We start from the raw sequence: 19,623 nt of genomic DNA on the forward strand, positions 1-19,623 counted from the left end.
TTGTCGTAATCCCAAGGCCCCTTCTTCCCTCCCTTCTCCTTTCCTCTTCTGTATGGTATCACAGCGGACGAATTTTGAATATTTGCCCAAGCGGACCCCTCGCAAGGGCAGCCAACCTAACCTAACGCTGGTGAATTTTACTTATTTCCTTTCCCTTCCGTCAGTGTTTATATTTGGCCAAGTAAAAATTTATCTATTGCAAAAACTGCATTAGGCATTTAATTTAACAAATCACGCAAAGTAATCAAGTTTATACAGCCATGCATATATATGCACATATTAAATTGTGTAGTTGTAGTTAATAAATAATCACTAAATGTCTCAGAAACGACCTCGACCAGCATTTTAGTGATTCTTTTATCATTTTATATTATCACCATTAAAATATTCTCCAATTATTTACTTACATTTCATAATCGCATAAATTACAATTTTATTTTATTTGAGCTCGGAGCTTAATATTTTTATTATTTTCAAGATGGAAGTTTTGATATTTGTGGATTTTTTTTATAACTACAAGGCACGCTTTGCATTATTTAAACAATTAAATGTATAACAACTTTTATCTTTCAGATTACTATCAAAGTTAAGTAAATTAAAATTAGTGCATGCATGCATATCAATTTATATATAAAGCATTGTGCATATTGAGCTAACACGTTTGCATACTTTCTTCCAAATACATGTATAAGTTATGTGTGAGTTCCATTACGCATCTAACACTTACATATTATCAAAAATCTATCAGCATATGCATGCTTATTATCACAAATTCTAAAGCAGTTTAAAATTAAAATATTTGTTTCTAATGGATAGCAATTCATCGAAGAATAGCAGCACAAGGGTCGAGTGTGGTGCAATGCGCAAATAATTGGGCCAAAATCCTTTGTATAAGCCACGTAGCCCCTCGCTGCGCACAATCTTTACCACACAGTCCAACCAGCCGTTGTAGAATACACCCTTTCCGCTCGCATCAACACCCTGATTGTACAGCCGTGTTGTTATCACATCTGGTGGTGTTATAGTCAATGACATAATAGATCCAGCAATGCCGCCAGCACAAAATGAATTCAGTGTCGGTTGTGTTACCCAACCGTTGTCGCGCAACATAGTTTTCGTCTTGCCGAAAGTAGCAATTTGTGCTCCTGAACCCAAAGCTGCGCGTGGCACAGCAGCCATGGAACCGCGCCATAAGCCAGTAATGCCGCTTTGTGCGTAGATTTGCCGTAGCGCTTGAAAAGTGCCAGTATGCTCATGCTGATAGCCAACTGCTATGGCTTTAGCGGCCTGGGATTGTAATTGTGTTTTTATCTGTAATAACTCATAATTATTTAGATCGATAATACCCCAAAAGTAATGACAAACAAAATAAAAATCATGAAACAGTTGCATGCAAATATGTTAAATGGGGATATTTTCTCAATAGTTGGTTCTGGTGAAGCTTAAATTCTTATCAACTTTTGAGTGGCTTGCTTTCTTATTACTGCATACATATTTATATATGTACATATGTATGTACGCATACAAACATGTCAAATAAGCGGGGCGAAAATTTGCATTAATGAATGTATTGATTATGAAAAAAGTTGTTGCTTATTGATAACTTCCTGTGATGCAATTTACCAGAAAAAATGGACTAGAAAAATATGTGCCCACACAGCCACCCAATGCACCCCAGAATAGGCCCAGGGAAAAGGAAACATCACCATTCTTTTTGTGCATCCATTTCTTCTCCATAGCCATATTATAAAGTCCTAACCTGAAAATATAATTAAAAAAAGTTGTATTTATCTGCTTATTTACATTTTTTCACATGCATGACACAGCTTACCTAAACGAATTTATTATGAATTGGAAGTACAGCGCCGGCACTAGCCCCTTCTGCAAACCGGTTAACCCTTCATTACGCCCCACAACAATGAATGCGCGTATCACTCCTTTATAGGGTTCCACGTAGGTGCCACGTGCCGCCAGTTCGCCTTGAAGTTGAATACGAGTCTTTATCACCTATGTCCGACAAGGATAAGCTATGATAATGACTCTATTTCATAATTTATTCATGCACTGATGAAATACACAATGTAGTTTATTTTTTAACGCATTACATTGTTCATATTTACTGTATGTATGTCATAACATGTTATAACAACAAATAAACAACAATAGAATTCGCATCTAAATTAACCTCAATTGGATTTGTGAAGAAAGTTGCACCAACGGAGGCCGAACCGCCTATAATAAAATCGGAAATATCCATCTTGAGCCTTTGAGGACCAGCAAATGTAGCAGGGAGTCCAGTTTCCGATAAGACCGCTTAAAGTCACTTGTCACAATGTCCCATATATATGTACGTTTTACATGCTTATTACCGCGAACACATTTGTACACTACAATGCACTATAATGTCAATAGTTCTACTTCGGTTGAGGTAGTTTATTATTCTTTTATGTAAAGTCGATTTTATACAATTCACTTTCTAGCTTTCTAGCGAGAAATATCAGCTGACAGCACACTACACCGGCGAACCGCTATACTATTTGCTTTGATTTCAGAGAACGCAGAGAACGTTAATGTGGATAACGTAAACCTGTTCTAACATCATTAACGTTCTCTGGTTCTAATGAGAACGCAAACTGAAAGAAGTAAATATGCTTCAGCGCCATCTGCGTTATACTGGTTTTCGAAAAGCAAAAAGGTTTGGCACTTGGATAAATTCGAACACTTTCGAATGCACTGCTCTCCTTTCGCATGCCCCTTATTCGAAGGTGTAAGTCCGAAAATGAACATTGTGCAGAAATTCGACAAATGCATAAATAGGGGAATGTGTTGAAATATATATGAAAACTTAATTACATGCTTCACACACTAACATACATTCATATTCTTATTGAAATCAACATTCGTTTCGAAAATGCATGGTTTTCGGAGGCGTGCCAGGATTTTCAACAATTTTCAAACATAATGAGCATTACTTGAGGGGAGGGGCCGGTGAGGTAGACGCGGCATAAGAATTTGATTTACCCGCGCGCATCTAAATGCACACAAGTCCATTTAAAATAATGTTTATTGTATTCAAAAATAAATTCGATTTTATAAGATTTACATAATGCTGATATTTTATTTTATCTTTTCCTTATAATATTAAATGCAAAAATTTCTTTAAGTAATACTTATTTTCATATACATATGTACCGAACACGCAAGTAAGTGAATTTTCAGTTCTAAAGGGTTTTTCAATAAGGGCGGGTAGATGTTGAAATGGAATAAAATGGCGTTTGCTGTGTCGCACGTAGCGCCGTCCTGCTGGAACCACATGTCGTCTCGGTCCATATGGTTCAATATGGTTGGAAGGGCCACCACGTCTACCGAAAAATGGGCGCAATGCGCGCAACGTTTGCGTTAATGAACACTCATTTTGATAATAAAGTTTTGTCATTTGAACGTGCTGTTCAATCGTGTAACTTGCCATGATGATTTGGCATAAACAACTGAATAATAAACAAAAGATTTGACAGATGTCACCAAAACAAAATGGCTGCCACAGGGCGCCAAAATCGACCCGCGCCAATTGAAGAGCTGGTTCAGCTCTTCTACTTTCTCCTTAAGGGTGAGTTATTTGAAAGTCAAGTTTGAAAAATTTCACTATTTCATTTTCAACGTATTTGGTTGTGTCTCTCATAAAAGTGCACATCACATCTATAGAAGTCTTTCCAGCGTCTTTAAGCGCAATAAATCTTTTTTGGTGCCAAAATAGATCTCACACATCGCCGCAAATCATCTTTAGTAAAGGGTTTTCCAATAAGAGGTGTTATTTTGATATTCAAAGAAAAATACTATTTTTTAATATATGTAGATGATCGGATGTTTATTTTATTATAAAGAGGCAGGTATGCCGTTAATAGTGAAAAATAACATCAGGCAAATGACCACCACGACCACGCTTACAGGACAATATCCTTTTCATGAAATTTTCCATAACCGAATTGCAAAGTGGCTGCCCTATGTCCTCGATAGCCTCACGAATTCCATCTTTGTGGCCTTGAATCGACCCTGAACAGTGGGCGTAGACCCTCTCTTTCACGTGACCACAAAGAAAAAAGTCACAAGGTGTTAAATCACAAGATCTCGGTGGCCAATTGTGATCACCTCTTCAAGAGATAACACGGTCCGAAAACTTTTCCCGTAAAAGACCAATGGTTTCGTTGCTTGTGTGGCACATAGCGCCGTCTTGTTGAAAATAAACGTCATCCAGATCAATACTCGTACCATCCAATTCCGGCCATAAAAAATCGTTAATCATCTCTCGATAGCGCAATCCTATTCAAAATAACACCTGTTATTGGAAAATCGTTTGTTTAGATTATGTAAATGTCTTCCTAATTTTTTTAAATTAAATTTAACTAAGAATAAACGGAATTTCTTTTTGCTCGCCAATAGCTAGTAGAATTTTACAGAACTCTTGGTCTTCTGACTCTTCTGTAATACCTCTTACCACGAGAAAATCTAGTTTAAAGTTAATAACATTTCAAACATTGCTGTGAATTGAATTGTTTGAATATTATGGATTTAATTGGATTCAATCAAGACTATGAAAATTATAATATTGGAAATTTCGAAATTCCTCATTTTATGGTGCGATATTTCGTTTTAAATTATGTATGTTTTTTAATATGTCTTGAAAGTATTGATGAATGTTTAAACATGAACTCATTGACTTATGTACTTTTACGGACTATAAAGAGGTAACCAACTTTTAATTAAATAAAAAAGTGATCCTTCCACAAATAAAATTCCTTTACTGACAATAATAATAGAAAAAGGTTAAATAGGGGAAATTTTATTTAGATTACAACTACATATGTTCAGATAATAAAAACGCCATAAAATGCAAAAAGCTTACAGCTTACATATTGACACTTGCACTTTAATTATTTGGCAGCCACCAACACGAAGTTGCTTGTGTGAGACTATCATACGGCTAACACCTCAATTGATCAACCGAATGTCTGTAGAGTAGCTGAAAGAGCCGGCGAATACCAGCACATACTACGAGTATACACCTTACCTCGCAGATCGAATAGTCTCGATACCGACTAATCCCCACAATCACCTGATTTACAATAACATCTGCCGAGCCTTGCTCGTACACTCATTTTTCTGCTTATTAAGGCATTTAAAGGAAATATGTATTATCCACTAACAATTCGAAGGGAAGTTGCTGAAATGACACTAAAGAAAAATGTTCTTAAAAGAGCTCAGGGCATGTTTGCCTGTATGTAGCAGTTGCCCTTGTTTGTAGTATGCACTTGTTTAATATAGGGTGTTTTTTTAGAGGTTAGGTTTTCAAGATGAAATAAAACGTGTATAATTTAATGTTAGCTTTATTATAAAGATAAGGGTATGCCATTATGTTTTAAAAATGATTTCGGGCAAGTGGCCGCCGCGGCTGGCTCGAATAAATTCCAGCCGAGAGGCCCAATTTTCGACCACTTTTTGCAGCAATTGGGGCCGTATGTCAGCAATAACGCGCCGAATATTCTCTTCCAAGACGTCAATCGTCTCGGGCTTATCTGCGTAGACAAGCGACTTCACATAGCCCCACAAGAAATAGTCCAGCGGTGTTATATCGCACGATCTTGGAGGCCACGCCACAGGTCCACGGCGCGAGATAATGCGCTCACCAAAAGTTTCCTTCAATAAATCGATTGTTGCGTTGGCTGTATGGCATGTAGCGCCGTCTTGTTGTAACCAAAGGTCGTCCACATCAACATCGTCCAATTCAGGCACGAAAAAGTCATTAATCATGGGTCTATAGCGCTCTCCATTGACTGTAACATTATGGCCGGCTTCATTTTTAAAGAAATATGGACCAATGATTCCCTCTGCCCATAGAGCACACCAAACAGTGACTTTTTGAGGATGTAACGGCGTCTCAGCAATGGCTTGTGGATTATGTTCACTCCAAATGCGACAGTTTTGCTTATTGACATACCCATTCAACCAAAAGTGAGCTTCATCGCTGAACAAAATTTTCTTCGATGCGTCGCGCGAACCGAACCATTATTTTCGTAATAAATTCGCACGATTTGCAAACGTTGTTCAGGTGTAAGTCTATTCATTATGAAATGGCAAACCAAACTAAGCATAAATCAAGTGACAGCTGTCAAAAAGACCATCTACGAAAAAAGTAGTGCCAACTTGAAAACCTAACCTCTAAAAAAACACCCTTTACATGAAAATTGAGTTTTCGAATTGAATATTTTCAATTAATACGCCTCGTGTTGACGATCGACATGACAGCCTGTCAAAGGCAGTGTGCATTAAATGTATTTTGACAAAAAAGTAACTACAGGTGTTGTTGCAAAATATGTCAATTACATTGCTGCTCACTAACATTTACATGTAAGTGAAAAATTGCAAGTGAGCGAGTATGTTAATACACAGCTACTTATATAAATTCTAGGTGCATACCTATTGTATGTGTATGTATATACATACATACTTACTACTACTTTACGTGCATTATTTGAAATTTTTGCACAACATTTTTCTGTGAACACACCATAATTTGCATTTACTGATGTCACCATATGTCATTTACAGCGTAAAATGCTTTAATGAAAAAGGGTTACAAGAATTTTTTCTCGGCAGAAGATACAATTTCCATCCACAACAATTTTAGCGCTAACGAAATATATTTTTGCTAAAAGGTGATATTGAAACCTGTTTCCATTTGCAGTTGCCTTGTTAAAGCTTTGCGAGCTTTATTTAAACTTGTATAAAATGTGTAACCTTTCTATTATGGCGCTTACAAATACCACCGTAAAGGTCATTGTGCAAGGAGAGTGTTCTGAATAATTTCCCATTATATCGGGAGTTAAACAGAGCGACGCTTTATCAACATTGATATTCAACCTGGTCCTGCACGCAGCAATTACCGAACTAAATCCAAATGGGACTTTATACGACAAGCCGGTCCAGCTTTGCGCATATGCAGATGATATACTTATCATAGCGCAGAGTGCATTTATAAAACTAGAAAAGAGTACGAACTCTCGGGCTAAGGATTAATACAGAAAAAACGAAGTTTATGGTTCGGTCCAGCTCCGGTTTAAGACATGACGACCTGCTGATCGGAGACTATGCATTCGAGAATGTACAAGAATTTACCTATTTGGGTATCAAAATATCAGCCAATAGGGATACATCATTAATAAAAAGGATAGCGTTTTAGCAGCAAATAAGTCTTATTACTCTAATTTGAAACTGCTTAGTCAAAAGTTAAGGATATACAAAACCTTGATCCGCCCTGTGATTACCTATGATTGTGAACTATGGACGTTAAAAAACACTGATATTAATTATGGACCATTAAGACTGCAGGACGGTACTTATCGAATAAGATATAATCATGAGCTGGAAATTTTAGCAAACACGAAACTGTGATTAGTTTCATAAAATCACAGAGGATAATATGGCTTGGACACGTGTTTAGAATGCCCAAGGCGAGAACAACTCGAAAGGCAGTTGAATTACACCCTGTTGGAGGCCGAAGGAGAGATGGCTCGAAGACATTGAAGGTGACCTTGCTAAGCTGAACGGGCGGCGGTGAAAGGAAGTAGCCTTAGATAGAGACGGGTGGCGCAAGGTTGTGAATGTAGCAATGGTTCACCAAGGTCTGTGATGCTAAGAAGAACGGTACACTAGGCAGGGCTAGTTTACTGGGGCGGCAGCCCTTGGTCGGGAAAAACCCGAGTCATTCCGGTATAGTAGAACCGGCTGCCATGGGAATGTCGAAGAGCTCCAGCTTCCCCGAGAGTCCCGTGTAACCTTGGCACAATTACGTTCTGGATACTGTAGCAGGTTAAACTCCTACTTATCCAGAATCGACCCCGACATACTAAACATATGTCCGGCATGTGAAGGCACACCGCACGACACTAACCACCTTTTCACATGCCCCATCAAACCCACTCATCTAACACCTCTCTCCCTCTGGACCCAACCCGTCGAAACAGCTAGTTTCCTGGACCTACCGTTAGATGAGCTAGACGAAGACGACCAGTGATTACACTACACTGACAGGTCGAAGATACTGCTACAACAACAACAACAACATGCTAAGAAGAAGAAGATAAAATTAAATGAAAACATTTTTTTTTTTAATTTTTCTGCATGTTAATACTAGATTAGATTGATTGTAATGAATTTAAGAAAATTTAAAATCAAATTAAGTAACTTTCTACATCCATCGTAATTTTTAACTTCAAAATAAAGCGTTTTTGTCATGCAAATGCATATATCGTTCATCAAGGTAAATTAAAATGTGTATGTTCTGTTTAAATATTTAACTAAATTTTTAAATGACGAACTTTCAGAAAATTTTAAATTATTATTATACAAAAATTAAAATTTTGTAAAACTACTAGGGTGTTCAATAATTTTTGCCGTTCGATAATTAAAACGCAATTTTATGGTTTGAAATACACTTTGTTATACAGTTGAATCGATCTGCACATCAATACACTTCTTCCAACGAGATTCCTATTTATGAATTCCATCCCTGAAGTGAGAATCTGAAAGGGCGGCAAAACAGACCTCTGCGTTTTTGCATAGATTAGCATATCTAGGCACAGCTAAAAATATATAAGTACATCTCAGCTCAACTGAGTACAGCTCCCACACACAATTCCAGAAATAGGTATGTCGCCACAGAGATCCTGAAGTTCAAAAATAAAGCCTTTTACCATCTGAGCGGAAAATAGGCATTTGGAACGTCCGTCGATAAAGCATCATAACTTTAACAATTCTTTTCAGATTTTCATATTTTGATATGCTAAAGAATACACACTAAGCTATTGATCCACCAAATTTCATTCACTTTCGATCATAATTGTTCATGCTTCTGCAGTTTGATTTTCACAGAATGATGGAAATCTATTAAAAAAATCATGCTTTTTCTATTCAACTATTATTTTTATTGACTTGCTCAAAAATAGCCATGAATTTTTGTATATAATTTGTCGGCGTATATCGCAATCGTAATTATTGTTTTTCATCAATATTTTGGTCGGTCACCACCCACAGGAAAAAATGGCTAATTTTGCATTATTCCAGAAATTAATATTTTTTCGGAATATCTTCAAAATAAGACCTGACCGGAACAAATGAACGTTATTTTCAAAATCAGCGACCCCAAAATACAAAAAAACAAATTCAGAACTCTACGCCAAATAGAAAATTGTTTCTTATATACCAGTGATATTAAAGATTTTACTTTTGAAAATGTTCCTTGAACAACGAAAGTACTGCACATCATCCCACATCACGCTATATTTTACATACGCATAAAAATCATTTTTTTCATATCCAACTAAGAAAATTTCTAAATAATTTGTATAATAGAAAAACATGTGCTGATTGTTTTGCACAATGCACGTGCGTAAAATGATGGCAACAGCTGCGTTATTCACAAATAGTTCCCATATTTATTCCGAAATATGCATAGCTTATTAAAAGGACTTAATGTCCAAAATATAATTATATGTAAAAACCGCGTGAATAAACCAACTAGATGCATATGCATACCATACATTGCAGTAGTCTTGCATACTTATGCAGCGAATGAACCAGTGCCAAATGCTGATACGAGTAGAATGCTTTGACCATTTATGCCAATTTAGTAGTTTTGTGCCTGCATACAAATAATTATTTTCATTTTCGCAAACTAAATACCTCCTATATATGTACGCATATTAGAATGTACGTTGTTTGTGCGTAAAGCTCGAGCCTGGTCTGAAAGGCTAATTAAATGTCACTCATACGTCCGGCGTACCGCAGGCACAAAACATAGCCAATTACGCCAAATGAACCACACGATACAGCAAAGCAAATCATCAGTGGCGACACACAAACGAATTTCCTGCAATATTATTGTATTAAATTGCAATTAAGCTACATGAAATTTTAAAACTGAGCAAAATGCCAAATTTCAATGTAATCAGTCAAGCGCGCATCGAGTACGGCGTGTGGCAAGTGGTGAGTGGTAAGTGTTACCTGGCTGTGGTGTGATATTTTTATTTGTTGCATACTTACTATTTCCACAAAGATTTGTTATGTTTGCCAGTGTTGTTGTCCTAACGACGATTGGAGAGGCTTCAATGCCGCTTAAGCTGTTACCGTTATCACATTGATGTTGCTATTACTGATGTATGACGAGTACATACGCATATGCAGGGGTACTGCTTTATTACGCGGTTAACTGTTTTGCATACATACATCGTATATGCGCGAGTGCAGCGAGTGTGAATATGCATGCATGTGTTCTGCCAATTGTGGTCGTTTGCACACGACTTCTGCTGCAAATAGGGAATTAGCTCAGTTGTGCTTATACACAACTCAGAGATATTAGTTGCCTGCAAAATGCATTTCTCCTCCCTCTCACTCATGTTCACATAAAATCATTGCACGTCGTGAGTTTATTTTGCGCGCACCCAGTCTCTTAAATATACAAACAGTGGTGGATATGAGAATTCAGTCAACTTAAAAGTAAAATTTGTTTAATATTATATTTTATGTACAGGGTAATTCAGTAACACCGTAGATTTTTTTTAATAAACAAAATGTGTCTAAATTTTATTTCTTATTTCATCAGTTTTTTAGCCTATGGTATTTATGTATGCAATACCCTATCCGTTAAAGGCATACCACGACTCCTCTGTATACATATAAAACAAATTTCCATGTCGAAAAAACCATGTATTTGTTATATAGATAAAGTGCGCAACAGCGTCAAGGGAAAAATTATAAAAAATCTTAAAAAATTTCAGCTGCTTCAGACTTGCACTTTATTTCACTAGAATTTTATGGGTTATAAATCTGAATACCCAAATTTCTTAAAATTCTGAATAAAATGTTTGAAATTTTTGATGATAATTTGTCAAGTTCTTATACATTTTATAAAAAAATTTTTACGCTGATTTATACAAGGTGGTGTAAATTATATGAATGAATTTTCGAACTTTAATTCTGTAAAACTTTTTTACTAAATAAATAAAAAATTATTTTGAGTGCTGGAAATCTTTATTTTGGCCTTTACACGTTCCAATGTTTGTCTGTTTGTGCATTGCAGCTGTTGTGTGTAAGACGGCATTTGAAAAAAATATATATCTTCCGATAAGGTGACTAATTTAGCGCTACCTTTTATAATCAACTACATTTTTTTTGTTTGATGACAGGAGCTACTTCGTTTTGTCCTAGTTCACCAGCAGGCCCTTTCGCTTAGCTTCTATTGTTTACCCACTGTGCTTTCAAATTACAAGTTCAGATTTGCATACCTGCTACTGTTGAAGCCTCATGAATTCAGTTTTCTCAAATTCAAATTGAAATCAGTTCCCAAACCATTGGTAATTTCATTTTTCACTCTCCTTACCTGCATACTCATACGCACGCCACACACATACATATAAGTATATATGGGCATACAAGCATATCAGCTTACTAGTATTGCATTGCACCGCCGTCCAATAATAAATACCATTTGATGCTTAGTGAAGTAAGATTTTCTCGTTTTGTGGAAATTATCTGCTGCCTGACCGTTACCGAACTGGGCAGTGACAGTAGCAGCAGTGTTTTATCGCCTCATCGATTCCACAATTAGTGCTTAATTATGTGTTTACTGGTATGGCAATAATCGGCGCACACGAGCCTCTCATTCTCAATGGATACACAAATACACATATTTATGTATGTATGTGTATCGTATGTTTGTAAGCGAACACATCTATCGCTCCTAAGACTATGCTAAAGGGGGCGTCAGCGGCACAACATGAAAAATGTTTATCTGCAGTGCTTCTGCATCTGACTTCTGCCTATGAAATACATTGCCTATCCTGACTGCTAAAGCGAAAAAGCCAGTGGCCCGCTAGTCAAACAATGTTGTTTACTTTTACGAAGGCACGTTCGTTGGAAGGTGGTTTCAGTTGGGTGATGGGATGAGTTCCAATTGCATGTGTGCTCGTACTAAAGATATGTAGAACATGCATACGTAAATGGAAGTGCTTCTATCATATCGGCTTGCAATAAATATGCAACAGAATATTGATTTGACTAACATTTCTTTCTAATCTACATCTCGCTCTAATCGTCTTCTCGCTAGCATTCAAACGCTCCTGCATACATATTTATTTATTTACGTTTATACATTTAAGTTTAGCTTATTGGTGCAATTTGTTTTTGTCCTGATTAATACAACACGTTTTCTAACACTTTTAGCACTTTTCTAACGATTTGCAATTTGTTGACTTTTAATGATTTGCCAAAGTTTTTCTACAAACTTTCATACAATCACTGCAGTGCCAACAAAGTGAAAATGGTCGATTTTCCAAAGGCAGAGGTTGTGCGAGTTTTGAATTGGAGTACTTGCAACAGAGCGTCGCCAATTAGCAACTGAAAACAAAGAAATTTGTTTTTGAGGTTGTGTTGGTAAAACGCTCAACGAATCGTTTTGGCAGGCAAACTTTCATTGGCACTGCGCAAACACTGTGGAAAATAAAGAATAAATAATAAATCATTAAAACGACACTAGCATATGGACTTCATGGGATCTTTACTACCACTTCGAACAAGGAGGCTTAAAATAATAGTAGTTTTTTGGCTATAGTGGTTGCGTTTCAAATTTGACAACTTGAGACGATTTAGAATTAAAAAAATTAATGCGCCATGTAGCATAAAAGAAGTAAAACTTCTTGAGAAATTACATTGAGTTGCAAATTTGGCTTTTCTTGGTGCGCTTTCCTAAAGTCACAGGGCTACGTGAGTAAGCGGTAGCCGACCAATGCCCTCAAAGTTAGCATACCCCGTTCCATCGCTCAAAACCTGATTAAATTCTATGCAGCAGTGTCACTGAAAATTGCACTTCTCCGTGCGTAGACACCTTAACGCTGGCATATTAAATACACAATGGCCATGCATCGGCCTTTCAAAAAAAAATATTTCGTTATTTTCTCACACACAGCTTATTTGATTTAATTTGTACCCATCCTTAGTGGAAACTCTTCTAGTTGAGGCTTTTTACTCTGTAATGTCCGGCATTGCTGCATTTAACAAAAAATTCCATTGAAAATGCGAAAACAGCGCAGCAACAATATCCACAAAACGAGGCTTACTTGCTGCATGACTGTTAATCGAAATGTATGTAGTGTGCTGCATATGCTGCCAATAAGCTTGGACAAGCAGGAACTCTGTTAATTGCAAATAAGCAATTTGTGTACCGAGTTGCCAAAGGTGGATGACAGAATGAGGGCAGATATATAAAGACCTGACACTAAACTTTACATAGTAATGGACAAATAGCCCTCCGCATTTCAGGTTTCCACTCTTGGCCTGCATCAAAATAAATCTTGATAGATCAAGCTTCTTCATCTTTCTATATAGCCAATCTGCCGTCAATGCTTTTTTCCAACCAAACGTTTATGTTCAAGCTTCTTTAGGATCGCTATGACTCTTTCCACTTTTTATAGAAAAATAAAACACAGTTATACCCGGGTATTTTATTATATTTTTTATTAATTGTATTTATGGCAACCATTTTGCCGCCGTAGTTAGCCATCTTCTATTACTGAGTGGGTAAACTCAGAGCGGAGTAAGTACCGAGTATCTGAGACAAGCGAAGATATTTGATAAATCCTTTGGTAGAAATTACATTAAGTTGTTAGACAGAGCTAACATTACAATAATTTTGTTTATTATGAGTGGCTTATAGCTGCCACATGCTACTTTCAGAAGCATTATTTGTGGTTCTCTGTACTCGACTTAGTGCTATTATAGTTTTTCGAATTTGTTACGTTCTTATCCAAATAAAATGTTGTAAATGTCTCATAATAATTCCTCTGAGTTCGATCACTGGGTCTCTAAATAAAAATCACAGATTAAGTTGCAAGTTGCCTATGCTTGCTCTCGCACCAATACAAAAAATCATCGGCAATTCAAAAATTTCCTTCAAGAATTAATGAACGAAGAACTTCCAAATGATATTAATTTCTTTTCCACTGTTAGATGGTTTTCTAGCAACAAAATATTAAATCTACAAAACGAGATTAATTTGATCCGATAACTGCATTTCTAAAAGAAAAGGAAATAAACTATTCAGCATTAGGCGATGACGAGTGGTTGCAAAATTTAATGTTTTTGACTGATGTCGTGGATTATTTGCAAACACTAAATTTACAAATGCAGGGGAAATATGGAATAATATCTGACCTTTCACAAGTATATTTACTTTTCAAACTTTTTCAAAAGGACATTACAAATAAAACATTTTCTCAGTTTCCTCGTTTAAAAAAAATTGTTCCAATATTAAACAGGAAAAACGCAACGAGTGCATTAAATAGCTAGAAGAAATATTGACGAAATCCCAAAATAGATTTCAATACTTGAAATATTTTAAATCGTATCTTCATTTTTTTCTGAATTCATTTGAAATGAACATAATTCAAGGTGAGTTTTCCAATTCCAATATATTGGGTTAGGGAATAAGATCATAGCGTTTTTATATTTTCTTTTATAATATTTTACAACGATTTGTTCGCTGTTTGGCAAAGAGTAATATTCATTAGATAGAACTCTTTCTGCTCTACAAAACTATGTTAATTGTATTTTTTAATTACTTAATTTTCACGAGTTTTGAGGCTTAGGAATGGAATACCCAGGAGGCAAAAATCAAAATTTTCCACACCTGCTCTACTTTGCTTTTCATCGAGGTCAAGAAACTGCCGAGGCAGCCCGGGACGAGTATGGAGAAGGTGTCATAGGCGAGGCTACGGCCCGGAAATACTTTGAAAAATTCAAAAATGGCAACTTTGACGTTGATGATACGCCCCACAGCGGAAGGTCTTCTGAATTCAATGAAGAATGTCTCAAATCACCTTTGAAGAAGCGGAGGAACGGCCACCAAACCAGCCGTGAACTGGTGGAAAAAATGAACTGCGATCATAAAAATATTCTCAATCACATTCAGTCTATAGGATTTACTGCAAAATTAGGAGTCTGGGTGCCTCAAGAGCTCAACGAAAAAAACAAAGAAAGTATCCTTCAAATTGCTTCTCAGCATCTCACCCGACATCGAGCAACACGCGGTCATAAACAACGCTCTTTGTACCAAATAATCACGGGAGATGAGAAATGGTGTCTATACATCAATATGAAACAAAGAAAGGAGTGGCGGCCAAAGCAGAGAGTCAAGCCGGATCTTCATCCCAAAAAGATATGTATTTGGTGAGACTGCGAGGGCAACAAGGAGCTCTACATTGCCTAGTTACACCGCGTGAATGAGGCTATTCGACTGAAAAGACCTGATCGACATGGTCAAACCTTACTCCTTCATGACAATGCCAGGCCCCATGCTGCACAAGTCGTCAAGAGCGCACTCCAAAAGCTCGAATGGAAGGTCATTCAGCATCCGCCATGCGCCATATTCTCCGGACCTTGCACCGACCGATTACCATCTTTTCCGCGCCCTGTCCAACCATATAAAGAGAAGTATTCGGTAAAAATGCTACGAACTTATTCCCCAAGCTAATAATTATGATCCAAGACGTTCCCACGACAGTCGGTTCTACGTAACCGGAACGACACGGATTTATATCTGGCCAAGGACTGTCATTTCAGCAGCGTTCCTCGTATATGCACGGGGAATGTTTATGCTGCTACAACAACAACATCCAAGAAACATCTGGAAGTTTAGAAAGAAACATTAGAAGTAATAGTGATGCAAGAAGATCAAACTCTACAATTAAAATCTAAGTCGACGTCGATTACTAAATTTTTGATATTTTTACCAGAATGAAAGGCAAATTTGTATCAGAATAATTCGACAAATTTCAGTATTCGGAACAACGTACGTACGTGAATCATTTTATTCCACTTTAAATTCGTGAAATCAGAACACCGTTCAGTATTGACTAACCAGCATCTCAAAGAATTACTGAGAAGTGCTGTCGCCAATTATTCACGAAATTTTAAAGAATTATCAAGCGAAGTAAAATAAATGTGTTTAATTTCTAATATTTATAGTCAGTACAATATGAATACTTTAATTTACAATATATGTTTTCAATAAATATAATTTCTGCAAAAAAATTTTTTATAAATACGTATTTAATTGCGGCTCGTGAAAAATTTCAAATTTTGAAAAATGTCTCAGACTATCAAGGAGCCGGACCACCCCTGGTCTATAGGCAAATTAAATCAAACATTGCTCAGATTTTGCAAGTTGCGTGAATATAATTCTAGTATCTCTTCATAATTTTAGAGCATACTTGCCCATACATTTGCACATTTAGGTACGAGTAGGTAAGGTTGCACATAACCAAGAATGTAAACTCGTACGAAATAAATATTTTATTTTTCGTAAAGTGTATCGACTTGATTTCATTTATGTTTACTTTGCAAATACGAACTCACTGCAGTTATTTACTGTTTTGGCACTTCGTCGCTGCCGACAGCAATAAAATACATCTGAAAAGCCACATTTAGCTTATTTAATTCTAAGAAAATATTTTACAACAGGGCTAATGGAAATATGCATCAAACATTTTAAGGAGCTTTTAAATTAATTATTTCAATTATTCAAGCGAAAAGATACTCGTACTTTTAGCATTTTTTTCTTTAGCAATTTAAAGGTTAATTTTGCAGTTGCCGTCTATAAGGAGTTTTTACACTTCGGTTAGCAGCTTGTGAAAATACTTATACGCGCAGGCATGTGTGTATATACGAGTATTTATGTTCGACATGAAGAATATTAAGCTCAACAACGGAATTGCTTTATTCCATGCAAAAAATTCTGGTATCGATTCTCAGTATCATATCTATATATATATATATATTGGCGCGTACACCAATGGGTACGCCGAGTATTTGGGTATTTGGCCGAGCTTATTCTCCTATTTGTGGTGTGCGTCTTGATGTTGTTCCACACAAGTGGAGGGACCTACAGTTTCAAGCCGACTCCGAACGGCAGATATTTTTATGAGGATCTTTTTCGTGGCAGAAATGCACTCGGAGGTTTGCCATTGCCTGCCGAGGGGCGACCGCTATTAGAAAATTTTTTTTTTTTTAATTTTGGTGTTTCACCGAGATTCGAACCCACGTTCTCTCTGTGCATTCCGAATGGTAGTCACGCACCAACCCATTCGGCTACATCGGCCGCCATATCATATCTACTTATCTTAAATTTTTCAAATAATTAATGATTTTTTACCCATGGACCAGATCGTCCAATTCTTATGATTGCTTTGTAACATCGATCGCTGAATCCGAAATTCTACATCATTCTTTTTTCTGTGTTGGAGTTTGTGATATAACGCAAAATTACGATTGTGGATCAAAGAAAATAAGGTAGTTGTAATATCTGGAGAATCTGTTAACCAATCAAAACAAGTGATACATCAAACGAAAGGTAGTTAAAATTTCTATACTTCGTTCATGCTTAATTTTTCTTTAAAATTAAGTATTTTCTATATATTTACAAAGTCTAAAAATTATGTAGATTTTCAGACTGAGCGACCGAAAAGGAACTGGGAGGTCCGGTTTTTGGGTTGTTTTTGCTGCAAACTAGTGCAATCTAGCAGTTATCAAATTATTAATAAAAAGACTAATTACTAATAATAAGGTTGTAGTTTTTGTAGTTGTGCAGTTTGTTGTTAACCCATAGTTTTCTCATCAACTAATAACAATTTTAATGTTTAATATGGTATACTTACTTACTATATCCGAACTACATTAGACTTCGGATTATCAAAAAGTGGAAATTACAAAATTCATAACCAAAATATCAACTTTTACTCCTGCAAGCGGCTATTCGGAATGACGTAGTTGCTCAATCTTATATCTCAAAATAATTATATTAAGTTAGTAAGAGAACAGAGGGCGACATGTGTGTGGATGATGGGCGCAATGAGAATGTACCCTACGGATGCCCTCAATGTTATTCATCTTCATATGATAATGCACACGTCAGCAGTGTCTGCTGTGAGAGCTCACCCGCAGTGTGCTTATATCTAGAAAAAAGTGTTGATGGTCAGATTATTTCTCCTTTTCTCGCCACTATCAGACAGAGCACTGGTTTGGCGTGTTTTTCCGACTCAAGGGGAACAGAAGAATGTGTTTTCCTTTACCTCATTTTATGACCGTTTTCCAGACAGAAATATTTACCATTACCAAAAACTGCAGTCCTTTGAAGCGCCACCTTTAAAACGAACGTGTGACATCTTCTCAGATAGCCGAACTGACATTTTGGCTCTGGCGCCATTCACAGCCAATTCGATTTTAATTAAGTAGAGCAGAACTTTATTGGATAGCGTCTGTAAATTTATTTGAATTCTTGGTGATCGAAATATTTCCGGAAACGAGTTCCTCGAAAAACATCTTGCTAGAAAGGGTTCCTTAACGGCCTCAATCTGGGATTGAATAACAGCCGGAGACGGATTTATAAACAGAAATCTGGTGATAGATAAATCTAACCTTAAGTGTACACCCGATTTATTAGCGAAACCCAGACCTAACTGAGGTCTACTGAACACCGAGTTTTTGTAATATGACTTAAAAATATATAAACTTTGTAACGGGTGTTTTTTAGCTACATGAGAACTATCGATATTGATAACTATAGTTTTACAGCTAAGAATGGAAATATGCGTTGACATTTCTGTTCAGTAAAGTTTGGCCAGTCATCATGAATTGTTTAACGCGAGAACAATGCTTCCAAATTATGTAAATTTTCTTTGAAAAAAAAAAAAAATCTGTTCGCGAAGTTCATAGAGCGCTGGCGCCATCATCGGTTCTTATTTCTTTCGAACTGAGGAAGTAGCTGCCGTTATGGTGAATTGCGATCGCTATCGAGCCATGCTGACTGGATTTTGGGTTTCCGAAAATGAATCAGCAAAACATCGTCAAATAGGTACCATGAGACATTACTACCAGATAATAATAAAAAAATGTATTTCAGCAATATTTGCCTCGGCCAAGCCCCCAAAGAAGTGTAATCACCAATTATTATTATTATTTTTTAATATTTGCCTATTTTCTACAAAATAGGTAACCTGTTTTAGAATTGCAGAGAGGAGTTTCGCAAGGGTCTATTGTTGATTCTCTTTTCTTTTCTTTGTAAAGGGTGGTTAAGTTTCAAGGGCCGGTGTTGATTTTGAATAAAATACAATGTTTTTAGGAAATTATTGTAAAATATTGGTATGGCTCATTTACGTATGGATCAAAATATTGGCCAAATGGCCGCCGCGGCCTCGGCGGCACACCTCCATCCGATGGTCCAAATTTTCGATGACGCTGAGGCATAATTGAGGTTCTATGCCGTTAATGTGCCGAATTATCTCATCCTTTAGCTCTTGAATTGTTGCTGGCTTATCGACGTACACCTTTTCTTTCAAATAACCCCAAAGAAAGAAGTCCAACGGTGTCGTTAACGTTTAGGTGTGGTTCACATTCAACATCGGCCCTTGAAATTTAACCATCCTTTACATCAACGACCTACCAGCAATATTTACCGAAATGCATTCTCACTTGTATGCAGATAAAGTCTTAAAACCAATCAAAATTTATGCCGCATTAACA

The 19,623-nt window shown here is 36.6% G+C and overlaps 1 protein-coding gene across 1 annotated transcript; it reads right to left on the reverse strand.

The window, feature by feature from the left end:
- Positions 1 to 238: 238 nt before the first annotated feature.
- On the reverse strand, positions 239 to 2,521 carry LOC129245703 (solute carrier family 25 member 35-like). Its single transcript, XM_054884046.1, has 4 exons — positions 2,186 to 2,521; positions 1,832 to 2,007; positions 1,624 to 1,759; positions 239 to 1,311 (listed from the first exon to the last, which is right to left on the reverse strand). Exons 1-4 carry the CDS (start codon positions 2,255 to 2,257, stop codon positions 775 to 777), a joined length of 921 nt encoding a protein of 306 aa, XP_054740021.1. The 5' UTR covers positions 2,258 to 2,521; the 3' UTR covers positions 239 to 774.
- Positions 2,522 to 19,623: the final 17,102 nt, after the last annotated feature.

Source organism: Anastrepha obliqua, chromosome 4 (genome assembly GCF_027943255.1).
Source record: "Anastrepha obliqua isolate idAnaObli1 chromosome 4, idAnaObli1_1.0, whole genome shotgun sequence".
In the NCBI taxonomy this organism is placed as follows: Eukaryota; Metazoa; Arthropoda; class Insecta; order Diptera; family Tephritidae; genus Anastrepha; species Anastrepha obliqua.

What these genes read in the sequence shown, in the direction of transcription:
- LOC129245703 (XM_054884046.1), bottom strand. Translation starts at nt 2,257, where the DNA reads ATGGATATTTCCGATTTTATTATAGGCGGTTCGGCCTCCGTTGGTGCA. An exon ending in TCTTCACAAATCCAATTGAG is followed by an intron (nt 2,008 to 2,185) that starts GTTAATTTAGAT and finishes TGTCGGACATAG; the next exon opens with GTGATAAAGACTCGTATTCA. An exon ending in TTTCTAGTCCATTTTTTCTG is followed by an intron (nt 1,312 to 1,623) that starts GTAAATTGCATC and finishes GAGTTATTACAG; the next exon opens with ATAAAAACACAATTACAATC.